Source organism: Podarcis vaucheri, assembly GCF_965113315.1.
Source record: "Podarcis vaucheri genome assembly, chromosome: 7".
Classification (NCBI taxonomy): domain Eukaryota; kingdom Metazoa; phylum Chordata; class Lepidosauria; order Squamata; family Lacertidae; genus Podarcis; species Podarcis vaucheri.
The window spans coordinates 2,791,149-2,807,481 of NC_138765.1; the positions used below are offsets into that span (position 1 = coordinate 2,791,149).

Here is a 16,333-nt window from a genome sequence, read left to right on the forward strand (position 1 = left end):
CCTTGCCAAGTAGTTTACTATTATCCCCATGTCTTGAGGACCACCTCCTCCCAGATGAATCTGCCTGTGCAATTGGATCAAGACGGGGGGCTCGGCTCTGCCGTCTTTTGCTGGTGAATTTCCCAGGGGGGGCACCTGGCTTCTTTGCTGCCTGATTTCTAGTGGGTGGTGAAGGCAACGCTCTTTACCCAAGACTTTGAGCTTGGGTAGTTGGAATGCTGAATATAGTGTGTGTTTGTGTGTGTGTGAGCTTGATGTTATGTTCTGTTTGGGAGTTGGTGTGCGTCCCCCCCCCTTCCTTGTACAGTCATACCTCGGGTTAAAGTCACTTCAGGTGGAGCGTTTTCAGGTTGTGATCTGGGGTGACCTGGAAGTAACAGAACGCGTTACTTCCGGGTTTCGCCGCTTGCGCATGCGCAGACGCTCAAAATGACATCATGCGCAGAAGCGGCGAATCGTGACCCGGAGACGCGGGTTGCGTTCTACTCTGGATGCGAATGGGGCTCCGGAACGGATCCCGTTCGCATCCAGAGGTACCACTGTATTGTTAGATAACTTGCCTGGTCTGCTTGACCAAAAGGCGGCATAGAAGTATTCCAATAAATGAAAGTATTTGAGGATGGATGTCGTGGGCTGAGGAGGTAACTGACTTGCCTAAGGTTATGTAGTGAGCTTTTGGCAGAACCAGTGTCCTGCTTATGGGCTTTCCATTGGGCCACCTGGCTGGCCAGTGGGAGAACAGAATGGTGGATTAGATGGGCCTTTGTTCTGACCCAACTTCAGAGCAGCTCTTGTCTTCCTGGCTCTTGCTGGCTCTCTGCTCATTTGCTGTGTTATGCTGGGGTTGAGCATGTGGCCTTGATAACAGAGGAAGTCTGTGTCTTGTGCAAAATAGTCAAAAGGAACAAAAGGAACTGGCTGGTTCTTATATTCTGCATGGGGAATTCCAGTGGATTTATTTAATGTCAAATATCTTTTTAAAAATAAAAAATGTCTGGAGCTGTGAACAATAGCAAGGTTTAAAATGCAAATTATAAAACAGCGTAGCAGATAAAAGGCAACATCAAAAGAAATCCAAGCATGAGTTAAAATCCCATCATACACTAAAGAGTATTTAAAAGACTGGGAATTGTTTTTAAGAAAGGGTATATGCCTGAAACATCTCTGTCTATTGCCTGGTGAGCTTTTAGATGCCCCGACCTCTCTCTTTCCTTTCTCACATTTATTTATCAATGGCCATGAGTCACAATGGCGGCCATAACAGCATCCCCATTGAGGTTTGACAGGCACTCACACCTGCTCTTTGTACTTACTGGAAACAGTGGAAGCCTTTTGTGTTTCTGTTTTGTTTTTTAAAAAGCTCTTTCAACTTGTTCATTTATTTATATACTGCTTAATGTCAAAATGGTATGTTTACAAAACACCTTGAGGCTCGTGAGTTTATAATTCATAAATTAAGAAGAAGAAGCACCGAAAAAGGGGCTGTGTAGAGAATTCCCCTCCCCCTGCATTGCTATCGCTCAGTGGGTTTGGCAAAGGACCTTTGCTAGCATTGATCTGTTTCTAGGCTGCCTTTCAGCGCAAGACTCCCAGGGCAGTGTACAGTTCAAAACATCAAATACAGCAACTCCGAAACCCTGCACTTTTGTCCTTCATCTGTTATGCTGGCAGACCTGTGACCTTCACTGGGGCTAAGCTCAGAGGCTGCGGCCAGAAATCAGGCCCTCTGTTTCCCAGCGTCCCAAGAGAGTACAGATGGATCACTCCACTTAATCAGTGAGCTGTTTTCTGTTTTAATCTGCACCCTGTCAAGCTTTCAATCAGACAAATTACACCCAGCAATGTTTTCAGTTTCCATAAGATGTTGTGACGCAGTCCAGAAACACACAAAACCCTTTCCCCTCGTTTTATACCCCTGCCCCCCAATCAAGTTCTGGAGGAGTTCATGCTGAATTCTGCCGTCCGAATAAACTGCCAGAGTTATAAACGTTGCTAGCCTTCGCTTGGTTCTGCATTTAGTCCGGCTGACAAATCCAATCTGTTAAAAGAGAAATTTCGTTTTGGGTGAGAGACCCAGGGCAAGGAGAGAAGCGAAGTTTACTTCAAAATATTTTCAACATTATTTGTTCTCTAAGCAGTTCATGGTTAAAAAAAAGGCAAAAAAAAGCAAAACACACACACAAACATTTATAGGGAAATGCTTTTGCCCTTAAAAAGAAGGAGCCTGTGGTATCATGTGACTCCTGGCTGTGCTCCCCCCAAATATGGCGACAGCAGCAAAGTGAGCTCATGGGGACAGATGTTCTTCAGGGTCCTCTTCTCAGTCCCACCAGATGTTTCATATGCTGGGCAGTTTGATTTCAATAGTTCCCACTGACAGTGGGAAAGCCCTTGCCTCCTGTTGATGTTCATCTGTGGCGGTGAGGAATATGGCCTCAAAATTAGTGCAGGGGTATTGAAATCAGGACTGCATGGTAAATAGGTATGTGGAGAAGGGAAATAGGGAACCAGATAGGACCACAGTTCCCTTCCCCTAAGCCCTGGGGCCCCTGCCTTTTCGAGCTTTCCACAGAGAAGCCCTGTATATTTCACATCCATGAGGGCTAGAGGCTTCCTCTCTCTTAACACCTTTCAGTTTTCCAGTATTTTCCAGAGTGACAGATAAATCAGTAGGGTACCAACATAACATACTACGCATGTATGTTGGACGAATAGAAAACTTGCCAACCTACTTATTTAAAGAAAGGGCAAATTAGCATTGCAACCCTTGAGGGCAAAATGTGAAAAAATAAAATGAAAAAAGAGATGAGAAAAAGGAGTTAGACATTGTGCTCTGCCAACAAGAGTTGATTGCTACCATTTCTTGATGCTGTCGGGGTTAGGAGCACCATAAGGCCTGCAAACCATCCAAAAGGCAAGTGGAAATGTTAGATCCTGTTACCCTGGACTTCTGACCTGTTGCAGGCATGGGGTTACAGTTGCATCGCCACGAGGTTGCAAATCACACACCATACGCTGGCAGGTGGGTTGCCTGCCCCCGTTTCCTAGTAGCTGCCCAAGGTGAAACATCATCCCTGCTTGGGCTTTGGGGAGTGCCCTTTCCCCTTCTCTAAACTAGTTAGCACATGTGTGCGCAGACTAGGATTTCCTCAAGTTTCAGCCCTTCCCACCGATATCTAAGTTACATGGACATAAATGAATGAGCCTTAAGGTGCGCTGGGGGAGGAAAACCTTCAACAATGTCTGTGTGCTGCTGGGTTTGGGGAGAGCCAAGACAGTGATCTGTAGTGGCGGAACAGGCATGTTACGCATGCGCAACGGTGTCCGTATTTTCATCCATGAAACGCTGGGCGTGGATGTACTGTGTTTATGGCTGCATCACACGCTTACGTTCGGTTAAAGAGTTATTCCAGTTTCTCCCCTTAATTCTGGGATCTGTAGTTCTTTGGTGGGGAACTCTATGGAATAGGAACTTCTCTTGACCCTTGCCAAACTACAACCCCCAGGATCCATGGACTAATATAAGTTTGTAATGCAGTTATGCTCCCAGAGCTAGCAGGCAGGAGTTTTGGGGAGACGGTAGCGGGAAGGGGTGGCCGAGAGAAGAGTGGAAATCTACCCTTTCTGTCAGTTGAACAGCCTTCAGCAACACAGTACTGATTTTTTAAAAAATGGGAAAGGCTTGAGGGGGAGGTGGTGGCTGTTAGACAGTGCCAAGGGATCTTGATTGCATGCTCCGAAACCCATTTTGATGTGTGTGGAACCAGGTAATGATGGTAATTCTAGGCAGATGAATCTGGTATAAGGGTCTCTCCACCCCCTTGATACCCTCGACTCCCTCTTTCTATGCAGCAAGACAATTGGTAGTTCCCATGTTCCATTGGGCTGGGAGGAGATTTGCTAGGAGAAAGAAACTGGGCTGTGTGTGTGTGTGTGTGTGTGTTGGCACAGCAGGTCAGGAGGTGGTTGCTAAACAGGAAAAGATAGGACAGCTCCAAAGTCAGGGAAACGGGATGAAGCAAGCACAGATTGGCCAAGGCTGTTTTGCCAGGAGACGTTCCGTTGTGTATTCCAAGTCCGTTGGGATGCTGTGAAGAAAAAGGGGGTCCCGTTGTCACCGTTGGCCGTTCTGCAGGCCCAAGGCTCACCGCTGCTCCCTTCCCCTTGTGCGTTCCTCGAACCTTCCCCTCCTTCGCTCGTTGGGCGGCTGCTCTCTTAGCAACAGCCTCCTCCGCCATCTTCTCCCTGGCCAGGTCCTTCTTGCCTCAGGGGGCCGCTCTGGATGTGGAGGTTGGACTTATGGCTGTCGTTCTGGGTGGGGCCGCTGCTCACCCGGTTCTTGATCTCCGCCGCCATGGTGAGGAAAGCCTGTTCGACGTTGGTGGCGTTTTTCGCACTGGTCTCTAGAAAGGGCACCCCAAGCGAGTCTGCGTATTCCTGCGTGCAGGGAGGGCGAGACAAAACAACAATGAAGACTCAGCGATGATCTGCAGACAGGTAGCCGTGCTAAGCCTTTTGCAGCAAAAGCAACTAAGAATCTCTTAACATGTCACAAGAGACTCTTTGTTGTTTTCCATAGCAATTAAATGCTATTCTGTATATTGCATTTCTGTAATTTTAGATTTCTCTCTGTAGTGCCCTGGAATCTGTTTTTACAGAAAGCTTTGTTTGTACATTTTTTAAATATCTAAATAAACTTGTTAAACAAATGTTGCGGCCCTGACAGCTATTAGCAGCCCAATCAAATGGGGCAGGCTACAAATAATAAGATTATTAGTAGAAATAGAATAGTATGGGGTGATCTGAAAGAGAACAAGAGGAGACTATCAGGAGGCGACTCTCTGCTGCCCAGCTTTTCATAAGGTAAAAGCTGGCTTTTTGATCTAGCGCCACTGCAGTTTATGAAATAACATAAGCAATATGTTTATTGCTTAGATTCTTGTATCAAGAAATTTACAATCTAAAAGCTCCTTCAGGAGTCGGGGAGACGACAAAGAGAATGAATGAAAATGAAAGAGTGCGACTGCAGCTCGTTTCACTGAAGCTGAAATTGCTTTCTCGGCACTTTAAGGGTAAAAGCTGGTTTGATGCATTCCCTTCCCTTTCCCCTATTTATGCACCTTGGCTGTAGTGTAATCCACTGCTTTCTTGCTCGTGAGGTCGCTCTTGTTTCCCACAATCAATTTGTTGACGTTCTCACTGGCATAGCGGTTGATCTCTTCCAGCCAGAGATGCATGTTGTTGAAGGAATCCTGGAAAGGGGCAGGGACAAAGTTCAGAGAAGTGGTTCGTTTACGTATGTGGGTAGCAGCAGCAGTGAGCTACTCTGGCCTCATGTTTGCTGAAACTCCTCTTCTTCCCTAACCATATTGTTCATTTGTCTGTCCCTGGCTTCTTCTCACCAACCAAGCTTCTAAATAACTGCTTGCCTAGTCACCTATGGTGAGCAAGAATCCCTTCCAGGTGATTAGATAGGGATGCTTTCCAAAAGTTAATTCTTTGCCTCTCTTATGCTGCCCATCAGTAACACTGAGATAGATGGAGCAGGAGGGTTAGTTAAAAATGTGTGCTATTAAATTATATGGATGCATTTGCAATGCTACCCTTATTCATTACATGGGGCTTGGCAAGAGAACTTTCTGGTGGCAATAAGAAGAGCCCTGCTGGTTTGGGCCAAAATTCATCAGTCCAGCATCCTGTTCCCTTACAGTGGCCAATCAGATGCCCACAAACTGGGCAATAACTGTCCTCCGCTGATGATTTCAAGCAAATGATGCTTAGTGTCATTTCGCCTCTGAACAGAGGAGCCATAACATGGAGGTTTACGGAATGTTTCATAAAGCTCTCCGCTTTTAAACCTATCTAAGTTAGCGGAGTGGACATTGCTGCATCTTGTGGTAGTGAATTTTTGTGGAAGTCTGCAATTTGGCCTCTGTTACTGGTGGCCCAAGGTAGCCAGCCAAGGCAGTTGCTTTTCTTGCTGCCATGTATCTTATCCCTTGCAGGGGTATCCCTGTTGATATCTTCATCCCCTCCCATTGCTAGAATCTCCTGATCTGATGTTTTGAGAAAGGAGGGGGCGGAAACTGCTCTTCTACTCTTCCGCTCCTGACTGACTGCCTGTCTCTGTGTGTTATCTATGTAGTGACTAGATGGCTGAGTGGGAGCTGTAACACTCATGCAAGCCAGTAGTTCGTTAGTTTGTAGTAGCTATTAGAAATAAAAGGAGTTATGCTTCACAGCTAGCTTCCGCGTTATTTATACTCTGCTGAGTCTGGGGCTCACAATGCACAGTTGTGAGTCCAGTGCACTGGGACTTGTTATCCAGGATTGGAAGGTCTCTGAAAGTGCTCCAGTCACCCAGCCCAGTCGGGGCAGAACCAGCTATTGAGCCCAGTCGCTGACACCGGTTGAAAGGCGTACTGACAATCCCTGCAAGGGATAAGATACCCTGCATTGCAAGGGATTGAGCTCGATGACTTGGGTCCCTTCCAACTCTGCAGTTCTATGATTCTGTGCTGTGATGGTCACAGTTGCCCTCTTAGGAACATCTTACCTAAGGTCTAGTATCTCCCCTCTGCTTTTCTTGAATGAAAAGCTGTTCTCTGTCCCACTTACCTGGTCTGTCACATCGTATACAATGATGATGCCATGCGCACCTCGATAATAGCTGGACGTGATTGTTCGGAAGCGCTCCTGCCCTGCAGTATCCCACTGTGGGGCAAAGAAATGTGTTTGTTCTGGTCAGTGCTGCCTAGTGGGCAGTGTTAGAAATGTGACTTAGTTTTCAACAAGAGAATGTAATAAGAGTATGAGAAAATGAGTGAAACCAAAATGGAACTTAACAGAAATTTTGATTCTGTTCATATAGGTCTGAATCAGGACAGTGGCTTCGTTTCCCACTGCATTGTATACAAGGTGAATTGCCTGCAAATATATATGTGTGTGCGATTATATATTAGGGGAAACAAAATAAAAAATAAAAAAATTCCTTCCAGTAGCACCTTAGAGACCAGCTAAGTTTGTTATTGGTATGAGAAACCAGAAGCCTTCCTCTTGGGTATTGTTGGCCAGAAAGTGTTAAAGAAGGACAGAACTTTTTTTATGTATGCGACTACAGCAGCAAGAATACTTATTGCAAAACATTGGAAGACACAAGATTTACCCACACTGGAAGAGTGGCAGACGCAATTGATGGACTATATGGAACTGGCTGAAATGACTGGCAGAATACGAGATTTGGGAGAAGAAGCAATGGAAGAGGACTGGAAAAAGTTTAAAGACTATTTACAAAAACAGTACAAGTTGTATGAATGGTAAGAAATTGCATGATCCAGAAAAATATGGCTCCAGCAATTTGATTGTGAGATATAGAAAATTAATTGATATGTAAGAAAAGGTCAAAACTTAGAGCAATATTATGTTTAATCTAAGTTACAATTAATTGACAAAAATTACTTTAAGTTCAGAAATATAACATTTGAGAAGTACAAAATATGGAATGAAACAAGGTAATAATTTGCTGGCATTTTTATTACAGAGAATGCAGGGTAAGGGAGATGTGAGGAAGTCCAGTTAGTAATATAAAAAAGGTTATGAACAGTTGTGTTTTTCTTTTTTCTTTTTTTATATTTTTTGTTGGTGTATTTGTACTTGTTTTTCTGTCTGTTATTTCTTTGGTGAAGGGATTTTGTGTGTTCGATATGTGACTCTTCATCTTATGTTTGAAAACTTAATAAAAATATTTATAAAAAAAAAAGTTTGTTATTGGTATGAGCTTTCATGTGCATGCACACTTCTTCAGTTAACAAACTTAGTTGGTCTCTAAGGTGCTACTGGAAGAATTTTTTTTTATTTTTTATTTTGTTTCGACTACAGCAGACCAACACGGCTACCTACTTGTAACTAGATACTAGGGGAAGTTATCATAGGTCTGTTTTGATGCATTTATATTCAGTTGCCACAACATTTACATAAATACACATACTGTATATTTCAGCACTCTGTCCTCCTTGGATTCATCCCTTGGACCTGTCAGCAAATCTAGAATTTGAAGCAGCTCCTAAGGCTGCTGTTAAAGGATGCCAAAACTTCCACTGGAAGGTTATCATTTCACCAAACATTCAAGGTGTTTTTAAGGGGGCCTTAATTACAAGTGGCTGAGTGGAACAATTTGTCAAGGTGGAGAAGAAAAAGCTGCACCTGCTGTGATTCTAGATTCTGTGCAGCTGTTTAAGGCACAGGAGCTCTTAGCCATTGCAACCTGCACCAGAGGGAGAGAATCCAGGAGGCTCAGTTTCCAGCCTCCTGTTTCCACAGCCATGTGGATATACTTACAATCTGCAGCTTAATGGTCCTTCCCTCCAACTCTATTGTCCGGATTTTGAAGTCCACGCCGATGGTACTGATGTAACTGTCTGTGTAGGTGTCATCCTAGAGAAGAAGAAAAGAAAGTGTGCATGTGAGTAGTGGTATTCTGCTGAGATAATGTGCTGTGTCTGAGTGGGAGCAATAGAGATTATTGTGGACTTTAGGAAATGTAAATTGAATATTCAACCACTTATTATTGAGGGGAAGTGTGTGGAACAGGTCTCAGTGTTTCGATTTGTGGGAATGGAGTTGAGAGATTACCTAACCTGGGGAGAAAACAGCAAAGACCTGGTGAAGAGAGCACAGCAGAGGTTATATTTTCTGAGAATCCTCCGGATAAACAATCTCTCAAAGGACCTGTTGATGGCATTTTACCATTGTACTGTGAAGAGTGAATTAACTTATGGTCTGTGTGTGTGGTTTGGGAGCTGCACGGTCAGGGAAAAAACAATGCTCTCCAGGGTTGTAAAGACTGCGGAGAGAATAATTGGGTGCCCTCTTCCCACCTTGGATCAAATCTATGCTTCCAGGTGTTGTAAGAAAGCTGCAGAGATCGCGCAGGACAGTGCTCACCCCGGAAATGATCTCTTTCAGCTTCTGCCTTCTGGAAGAAGGTCCAGGGTTATAAAGACTAGGACTAGCCGCCTGAGAAACAGTTTCTATCCAAATGCGATTTTGGTTCTAAACACAGTGTAAGGTTGTCTCTATGGGAGTAAATTGTATTTAATTATGGGGTATCAGAGTTTTTAGGGGGTTTTGAATGTCTTATGTAGATTTTTCAATTTCATTGTTCTGTATGGGACAATGACAATAAAGACGTCGTATCGTATGGTATCGTTTGTAAGTTAAGAAATCGTAAGATACTGAAGAGGTAGAACATCTTCTTTCCATGGGTAGAGTATCTTCTTTCCAGGTAGAGTTGAGAAGGAACTCTGCCTCAAATCTTGGGGGGCCCTGCCTGTCAGTGAAGGTCGATGGGCCAGTGGTCTGTCTCTTTGCAAGGCAGCTTCTTGCCTTGACACCCACCCCACAGTTATTGACTGCATATGTATCCCACCTTTTCCTGCATGGAACTTAAGGTGGCAAACGTTTCCGCCCTCGTTGAATTCCTGCAACAGCCCTGTGAGGTAGCTTAGGCTCAGAGGCAGAGACTGGCCCAAAGTCACCCAGTGAGTTTTAGGGCAGAGTGGGGATTTGAACCCTAACTTTCCAGGTCTTAGTCCAGCACTTGAACCACCATATCTCTTGACTGCCGGTTCAGTTACCTTGGCTACCTTCATGGTGATCCTAACGCTAAAATGAAAAATCTGGGGAATTCAAAGTCTGGAATTTTATTTTATTTTAACTTGGAAAAAGTAAGTCTTTATTGTTTTTCTGTCTCAATGCATGCAGATGGCTGATGTCTCAAAGAGACAGCAGATAAATCTGTATTGGGTATTGGATTATGAAATGCTTTATCTCCAAATGATTGCTCTACCAGTGTCCCCCCCCCTTTTTCCTTTTTTAAACAATTTCAGTTAATCCCTTCACCTCCGTCCCCCACAGCCCCGTACTTCCCTCCATCTGTGTCTGGAATTTCAGGGTGGGAAGGGATTTCTTTAAAAAAACAAATCACAGCACACCTCCATTCTTGTTAAGCTCCACTCACTAATGTGGACAGAAATAGCACTGGCTATCTAAAATGGGGGTGCATGGGAGCTAATGTATAAGGAAAAACGAGATCTTTATGACCTGTGAACACAGTACAGTGGTGCCCCGCAAGACGAATGCCTCGCAAGACGGAAAACTCGCTAGACGAAAGAGTTTTCCGTTTTGGAGGTGCTTTGCAAAACGAATCTCCTATGGGCTTGCTTCGCAAGACGAAAATGTCTTGCGAGTTCCTACGGGTTTTTTCCCTCCCCCCCTTTTTCTAAGCCGCTAAGCCGCTTATCAGCTGATCCGATAAGCCGCTAAAAGCCGCTAATAGCGCTAATCCGCTAATCCGTCAATGGGCTTGCTTCGCAAGACGAAAAAACCGCTAGACGAAGAGAATCACAGAACGGATTCTTTTCATCTTGCGAGGCACCACTGTATAAGGCTTCTTTCTGGAAGTGACCCAGGAAACCTTTTTCTGACATGGGGATGACACCCTTACAAAAGGCTCACCTGGAGCCTATCTCTGTCAAGCCAAGCACGCTGTTGAAGAACACGCGGCAGCCTGGGTCGCAGATTCCCCCCGCCCCCCATCAAAATTAGCTTGGTGTTTCATTTTTGTGTCTCTTTCCCTGGGTCTGGAGTTGTTTGTAAGTTTGTTCTATGGCACAGCTTGTGACTTCTGTGGTTTGCATTGACCAGGTGGACGTCTGATGGTTGGGCGCTGGACTCAGGCTAGAGGAAGGCCCATCACCTGGGAGCAGGTGATAGGAAAGACCCTTGGCTGAGGCCCCGAGTAGACAGTACAGGACCCAATAGTCTGACTGGCCAAAAAAAGGAGCTTTATTTTTAAGATGCTTTGCGCGTGCTCGGAGGCATCTTCCTCTATATATCATGGGGTAAGACCTGATGTTGAAAATGTGGCTGAGAGTCTTGCTTGCCTTGTCCCTTTAATAAATAATAATAATAATGATAATAATAATAATAATAATTTTAAGTTTATGTGTTATGCATTTGATGTTAGCCGCTCTGAGCCCAGTTTTGGCTGGGGAGGGTGGGGTATAAATATAAATAAAAATAATAATTATTATTATTCTGATACTTCAGCAAAAGCTAGCCAAGGTGCCGGAACACCCCTTCCCAAAGAGCCTTACCGCAAAACGGAGCAGAAGGCATGACTTCCCAACTCCAGAATCGCCAATCAGGAGCAGCTTAAACAAGTAGTCACTGTTGACAAGGTAGAAAAGAGAAAGGCATTTTGGTGAGCAACTGTAAATTGGTTTGGGTTGAAGGGGGCCACATACATGGTTCCCCCCCCCCCTTCTTCTTAAAAGAAGAGGAGCAAGCTTTAATTATGAATAGGAAGTAATTAATCCACAGTGTCTGTGATGCCTCTGATTGGTGGTTTCGTTCCCTCCCTGGGTGAGCATCCAAAACCCAGTGCTCAATTTGGAATGATTTCAGAATGCCCTTTCACCCGGCACCACCTCCCTTGTTCACGTGCAGACGGCCTCTTGCCAACAAGGCTTCTCCCTTAGTCAGGAGATACTCACTATTCAGGACTGATAGTTGACATGTCGGCAGGCAGGCAGGCATGCAGAAAACCAGGTGTGTCCCGCTGCTTTGAGCCCTCTGAAAGCAGGTGTGGAAGGTTGCAGTTCCCCAACTTGTGTCTGCTGTGTGATAAACAAGAAGATTCGTTGTGCAGAGAATTTTTGAAGCTGCACTTCTCCATTTTTTTGTTTGTTTTTAATGCATTCAAAGAGTTTGGAGAAGGAAGTTGGGATTTGTGTGTGCAAGGTGCCTCAGACGAAATTGTCCAGTGTTTTTCCTTTTTAGTGTTTTTCTAATTCAGTTCTCGGTTCTGATTATGTTTGTCACAGGTACCAGGTAGTCTTTCCCATTCAAAGTACACTGTTTTCCTGTTTTTTGGCTGGGTGTCAAACCATCAATATATTTGATGTTGTGGCATTTTGACGCATGTGTTGGCTGTGCCACATTATGCTTGCTTCTACCCTTGGTTAATGTCATGGGTAGGTAAACTAAGGCCTGGGGGCCAGATCCTGCCCAATCGCCTTCTCAATCCAGCCCACAGATGGTCTGGGAATCAGTGTGTTTTTACATGAGTGGAATGTTAGCTTTTATTTAAAATGCATCTCTGGGTTATTTGTGGGGCATAGGAATTCGTTCATTCCCCCCCCCATAGTCCGGCCCCCCACAAGTTCTGAAGGACAGTGGACCGGCCCTTGAAAAAGTTTGCTGACCCCTGGTTAATGTGCCCTGTCCTGTGTGGCTTCACCTGCCTCTGCTTTCACCTGCCTCTGGCTTTCTCAGTTGTTCCACTCCTCAATTAGCGCCATGAGCCCATCCTCTTAATTCCTTCCAGATGTGCAGGGCCTTCCAGATGTGCAGGTGAGGGAGAGGCAGTCTGCACAGAAGCTTCTTCGCTTCTTCCAGTTTCAGCCCTGGCTCAAAATAGGTCTTGTTTCAATTCCCATTGTGTGTGGGACGGGTGACGCTGGCTCATGCCTACGAAATGCCCTCCCCACAATACATGGCTACTCTCCAAGGGCCTCTCTGTACAACAACAAACCATAATAGTTTTATAACAGTGTGAACTGTCATGGCTTCCCTCGAAGGATTATGGGAATGGTAGTCCGCTGCCATAGCAGGCAGAGTTCCCTAGCCGTCCCACCTCCTGTCACAGAACTACAGTTCCCAGGGAACCCTCCCTAGGAAGAGCAAAAACTATCGGACCAGTTTGATTCAGATATGCACAAAGTTGTTACTGGGCTGTGTCGTTTTCACTGTTAAGATACCGACTGCTCTTCCGTGTTTAACCTGAGTTACTCCTTGTTTTACATCCATGCAAATAGCCAGTGTTTACTGAAATACAATGTAGGATTGGTGGTGATGCCTTAATTCTTCTGCCTTAGCTAAGAAAAGAAATCCTGGCAAGTTGACAGTTTGCTGAGACTCCACAATCTTTTAAGGGCAAAACCTTTTTTTGGGGGGGGGGGAGAGGGGAGGTAGGATAGAAACATGCGAAGCAAGCTGGGATTTTTCAGTTTGGAGGGACATAAATCTGACAGAGATGTTCAGATTTGTCAAAAACTGGGAACACTCACCCACCCACCCCCACCCCTGGTTAACTTGGGGGAGTGTTTCAGCGGATGTTTGCGATTCATACTGGGCACCGCTGGATATGGATCTGCAAAAAGATTTATTTCTGACACTGCCTCCCTGCCCCCCACAATAAAAATGAGTCCCAAATCTAATTAAAAAAATGACGTCTCTTGAAAGAAGGCCAGCACCGTTGCTGGCATATCCATTCACATCCACAGAAACACACTCCATTCCCTTAATCTGCCCGCTGGAAGCCTTTGGCTGGCTTATACCTCGCAAGCTGGTAGCTATGCAGTAAAATGTCTCCCAGTTTCTTCTGCGTGCTCCTTCCTGGAAACCCATCCTGCTTGAGAAAGAGGGGTTTCCGTTCCCTCCTTGTTCTCTCCCCTCCCCACCCCCACCCTCATTTATCTCCCTGCCCTGGAATAAAGGTAATATGATGCCGATACGAAGGTTGATGAGAGGAAATGTACCTTCCCTGTGGCCTTGGCTTCTGTGTTTTCCTAGCTGAAGCAGGTGCAGTTCAGTTGCTCTGCAGAGGCAAAGAGTCTTCTTTTAGAGAATCGGAGGGAGATCAGTCCTTTTCTTAAGTATCCGCTGCTGGAGAGTGATGAATGAGCTCCTGCCGCAGGTGGATATCTTAGGACCTGCAATGTCAAAGCCAGCCGCCCGAGGAGGAGAGTCCAGGTTGGATTTACAGAGCAGTGGGATTGAGAAACAAAGGAGGTCCCCACCCAACCCTCCCTGCCCCCCCAGTTTCCCCCAGCAGCTGCTTTTGCTCCCTCCCCAGCCCTCCTGTCTTGCAGCAGAGATGCTCCCAGCTGGGGGCTCCCCTATTGGCCAGCTGTGGGAGATGACATCATCTGATGATGCAGCGAGGACTGGCCTGCTGGTATCTTTAATCTTGCAGGGGGAGGGCTGGATCTGCAAAGAGGGAGGAGGGGTCCCTGCAGGAGAAATGGTGGGGGTAGCGGGGCAGGCGCCTGTGGGCTTAAATGGGAAATACGGGGCAAATACTGGCATGTCATGAATATGGCTTTATAGAATCATAGAATCATAGAATCCTAGAGTTGGAAGAGACCACAAGGGCCATCGAGTCCAACCCCCTGCCAAGCAGGAAACACCATCAGAGCACTCCTGACATATGGTTGTCAAGCCTCTGCTTAAAGACCTCTAAAGGAGGAGACTCCACCACACTCCTTGGCAGCAAATTCCACTGTCCAACAGCTCTTACTGTCAGGAAGTTCTTCCTAATGTTTAGGTGGAATCTTCTTTCTTGTAGTTTGGATCCATTGCTCCGTGTCCGCTTCTCTGGAGCAGCAGAAAACAACCTTTCTCCCTCCTCTATGTGACATCCTTTTATATAGTTGAACATGGTTATCATATCACCCCTTAACCTCCTCTTCTCCAGGCTAAACATGCCCAGCTCCCTTAGCCGTTCCTCATAAGGCATCGTTTCCAGGCCTTTGACCATTTTGGTTGCCCTCCTCTGGACACGTTCCAGTTTGTCAGTGTCCTTCTTGAACTGTGGTGCCCAGAACTGGACACAGTACTCCAGGTGAGGTCTGACCAGAGCAGAATACAGTGGCACTATTACTTCCCTTGATCTAGATGCTATACTCCTATTGATGCAGCCCAGAATTGCATTGGCTTTTTTAGCTGCCGCGTCACACTGTTGGCTCATGTCAAGTTTGTGGTCAACCAAGACTCCTAGATCCTTTTCACATGTACTGCTCTCAAGCCAGGTGTCACCCATCTTGTATTTGTGCCTCTCGTTTTTTTTGCCCAAGTGCAATACTTTACATTTCTCCCTGTTAAAATTCATCTTGTTTATTTTTGCCCAGTTCTCTAATCTGTCAAGGTCGTTTTGAAGTGTGATCCTGTCCTCTGGGGTGTTAGCCACCCCTCCCAGTTTGGTGTCATCTGCAAATTTGATCAGGATGCCCTTGAGTCCATCATCCAAGTTGTTGATAAAGATGTTGAATAAGACCGGGCCCAAGACAGAACCCTGTGGCACCCCACTAGTCACTCTTCTCCAGGATGAAGAGGAACCATTGATGAGCACCCTTTGGGTTCGGTCAGTCAGCCAGTTACAAATCCACTGAGTGGTAGCATAGTCAAGACCGCATTTTACCAGCTTTATAGGGCTTAACATTCTGTCATGGTCACTCGCAGGGTGGAGCTTCAGGGCATGTTTATGAGTGGTTGTGATCTGCATTTAATGACTCCATACAGAAAAACAGAGAGTGATAGACCACCCACATTAGCATGGAGTACAGAGGTACGATCTTGTATTGAGGTATTTCTCAAATGTTACAATGATGTAAAGGGTGTGTGTGTGTGCTGCACACATGCACACACTAGTGAGCTTTTGGGGCGAGAGGTGCGATTCTTGCCAGCAGGACAGTTGGGCTAAAAGGCATCGCTTGGACGATGCAGGCTTTCTCAAGTTTTGTCTCCTGAGTTGGATTTGGCTGCAGATTTGCTAACGGAGAACAAAAGATGGACCTCTGCTAATGGTGTCATCAAAAATTTATAATTCTGTGCCCAGCTTTCCAGAAAGGCTGCAACAGTTCAGGGAGGGGAGATGTTTTGGCCTCTTAATGAGACAAAGATCTGAGTTCTTGCCTGACACGAGGAACTCTCTCGGGGAAATGTATGCCCCAGCAAATTTTTGCATGATTTGTACCAGAGCATACCATGAATACTTTGTGTAGTTGCTGTTCATCCCACGTCTCCTGACCAGCAGCTGACACGTGGAGCTCTTTGCATATAAAAGTATTTGCTCTGGCAACAGTTAGTACCAGATAAAAGAGGTTTGTGTTATCTTTAACATGCTGCCCCCTAGTATCATTTGGTTGATGGGACCCCTTCTTCTGTCTGTCAGGAAACCTTCCTTCTCCCTGCACAAGATTCTCAACTGCAAGTTTCCCGCCCAAAAAACCCCCACACCACCTATTTTTCTGTAGCTCAGCAAAGCATATGAAGAAGCGGCTCTAGCTGCGTCTGTGCATATTTCTCAATTGTCTTGTTCCTTTTTTTACAATGCCTGAGCTGGGCCTGATCCTAAGATCAGTATGCTGATCCGGAAAGGAGAAAGTGTATAAATGCAGCGAGCAGACTGAGACGCCTGCTTCTTGGGAGAAAAGCAATGACAAACCTAGAGAGCATCTTAAAAAGCAGAGACATCACCTTGCTGAGAAAG

General features: G+C 45.6%; 1 protein-coding gene across 2 annotated transcripts; it reads right to left on the reverse strand.

Annotated features, from left to right (window-relative positions):
• Positions 1 to 1,769: 1,769 nt before the first annotated feature.
• LOC309536952 (ras-related protein ORAB-1-like) lies at positions 1,770 to 13,837 on the reverse strand. Of its 2 annotated transcripts, none has more exons than XM_082231369.1 (7): positions 13,602 to 13,837; positions 11,556 to 11,675; positions 11,157 to 11,229; positions 8,338 to 8,433; positions 6,619 to 6,714; positions 5,121 to 5,252; positions 1,770 to 4,437 (listed from the first exon to the last, which is right to left on the reverse strand). In XM_082231369.1, the coding sequence occupies exons 2-7, from the start codon at positions 11,576 to 11,578 to the stop codon at positions 4,216 to 4,218; spliced, it is 642 nt and encodes a 213-aa protein (XP_082087495.1). In that variant the 5' UTR covers positions 11,579 to 11,675; positions 13,602 to 13,837; the 3' UTR covers positions 1,770 to 4,215. The 2 variants fall into 2 exon arrangements, with proteins under 2 accessions (XP_082087495.1, XP_082087494.1); XM_082231368.1 differs by having other exon boundaries at positions 11,556 to 11,678.
• Between the last annotated feature and the right edge of the window lie 2,496 nt (positions 13,838 to 16,333).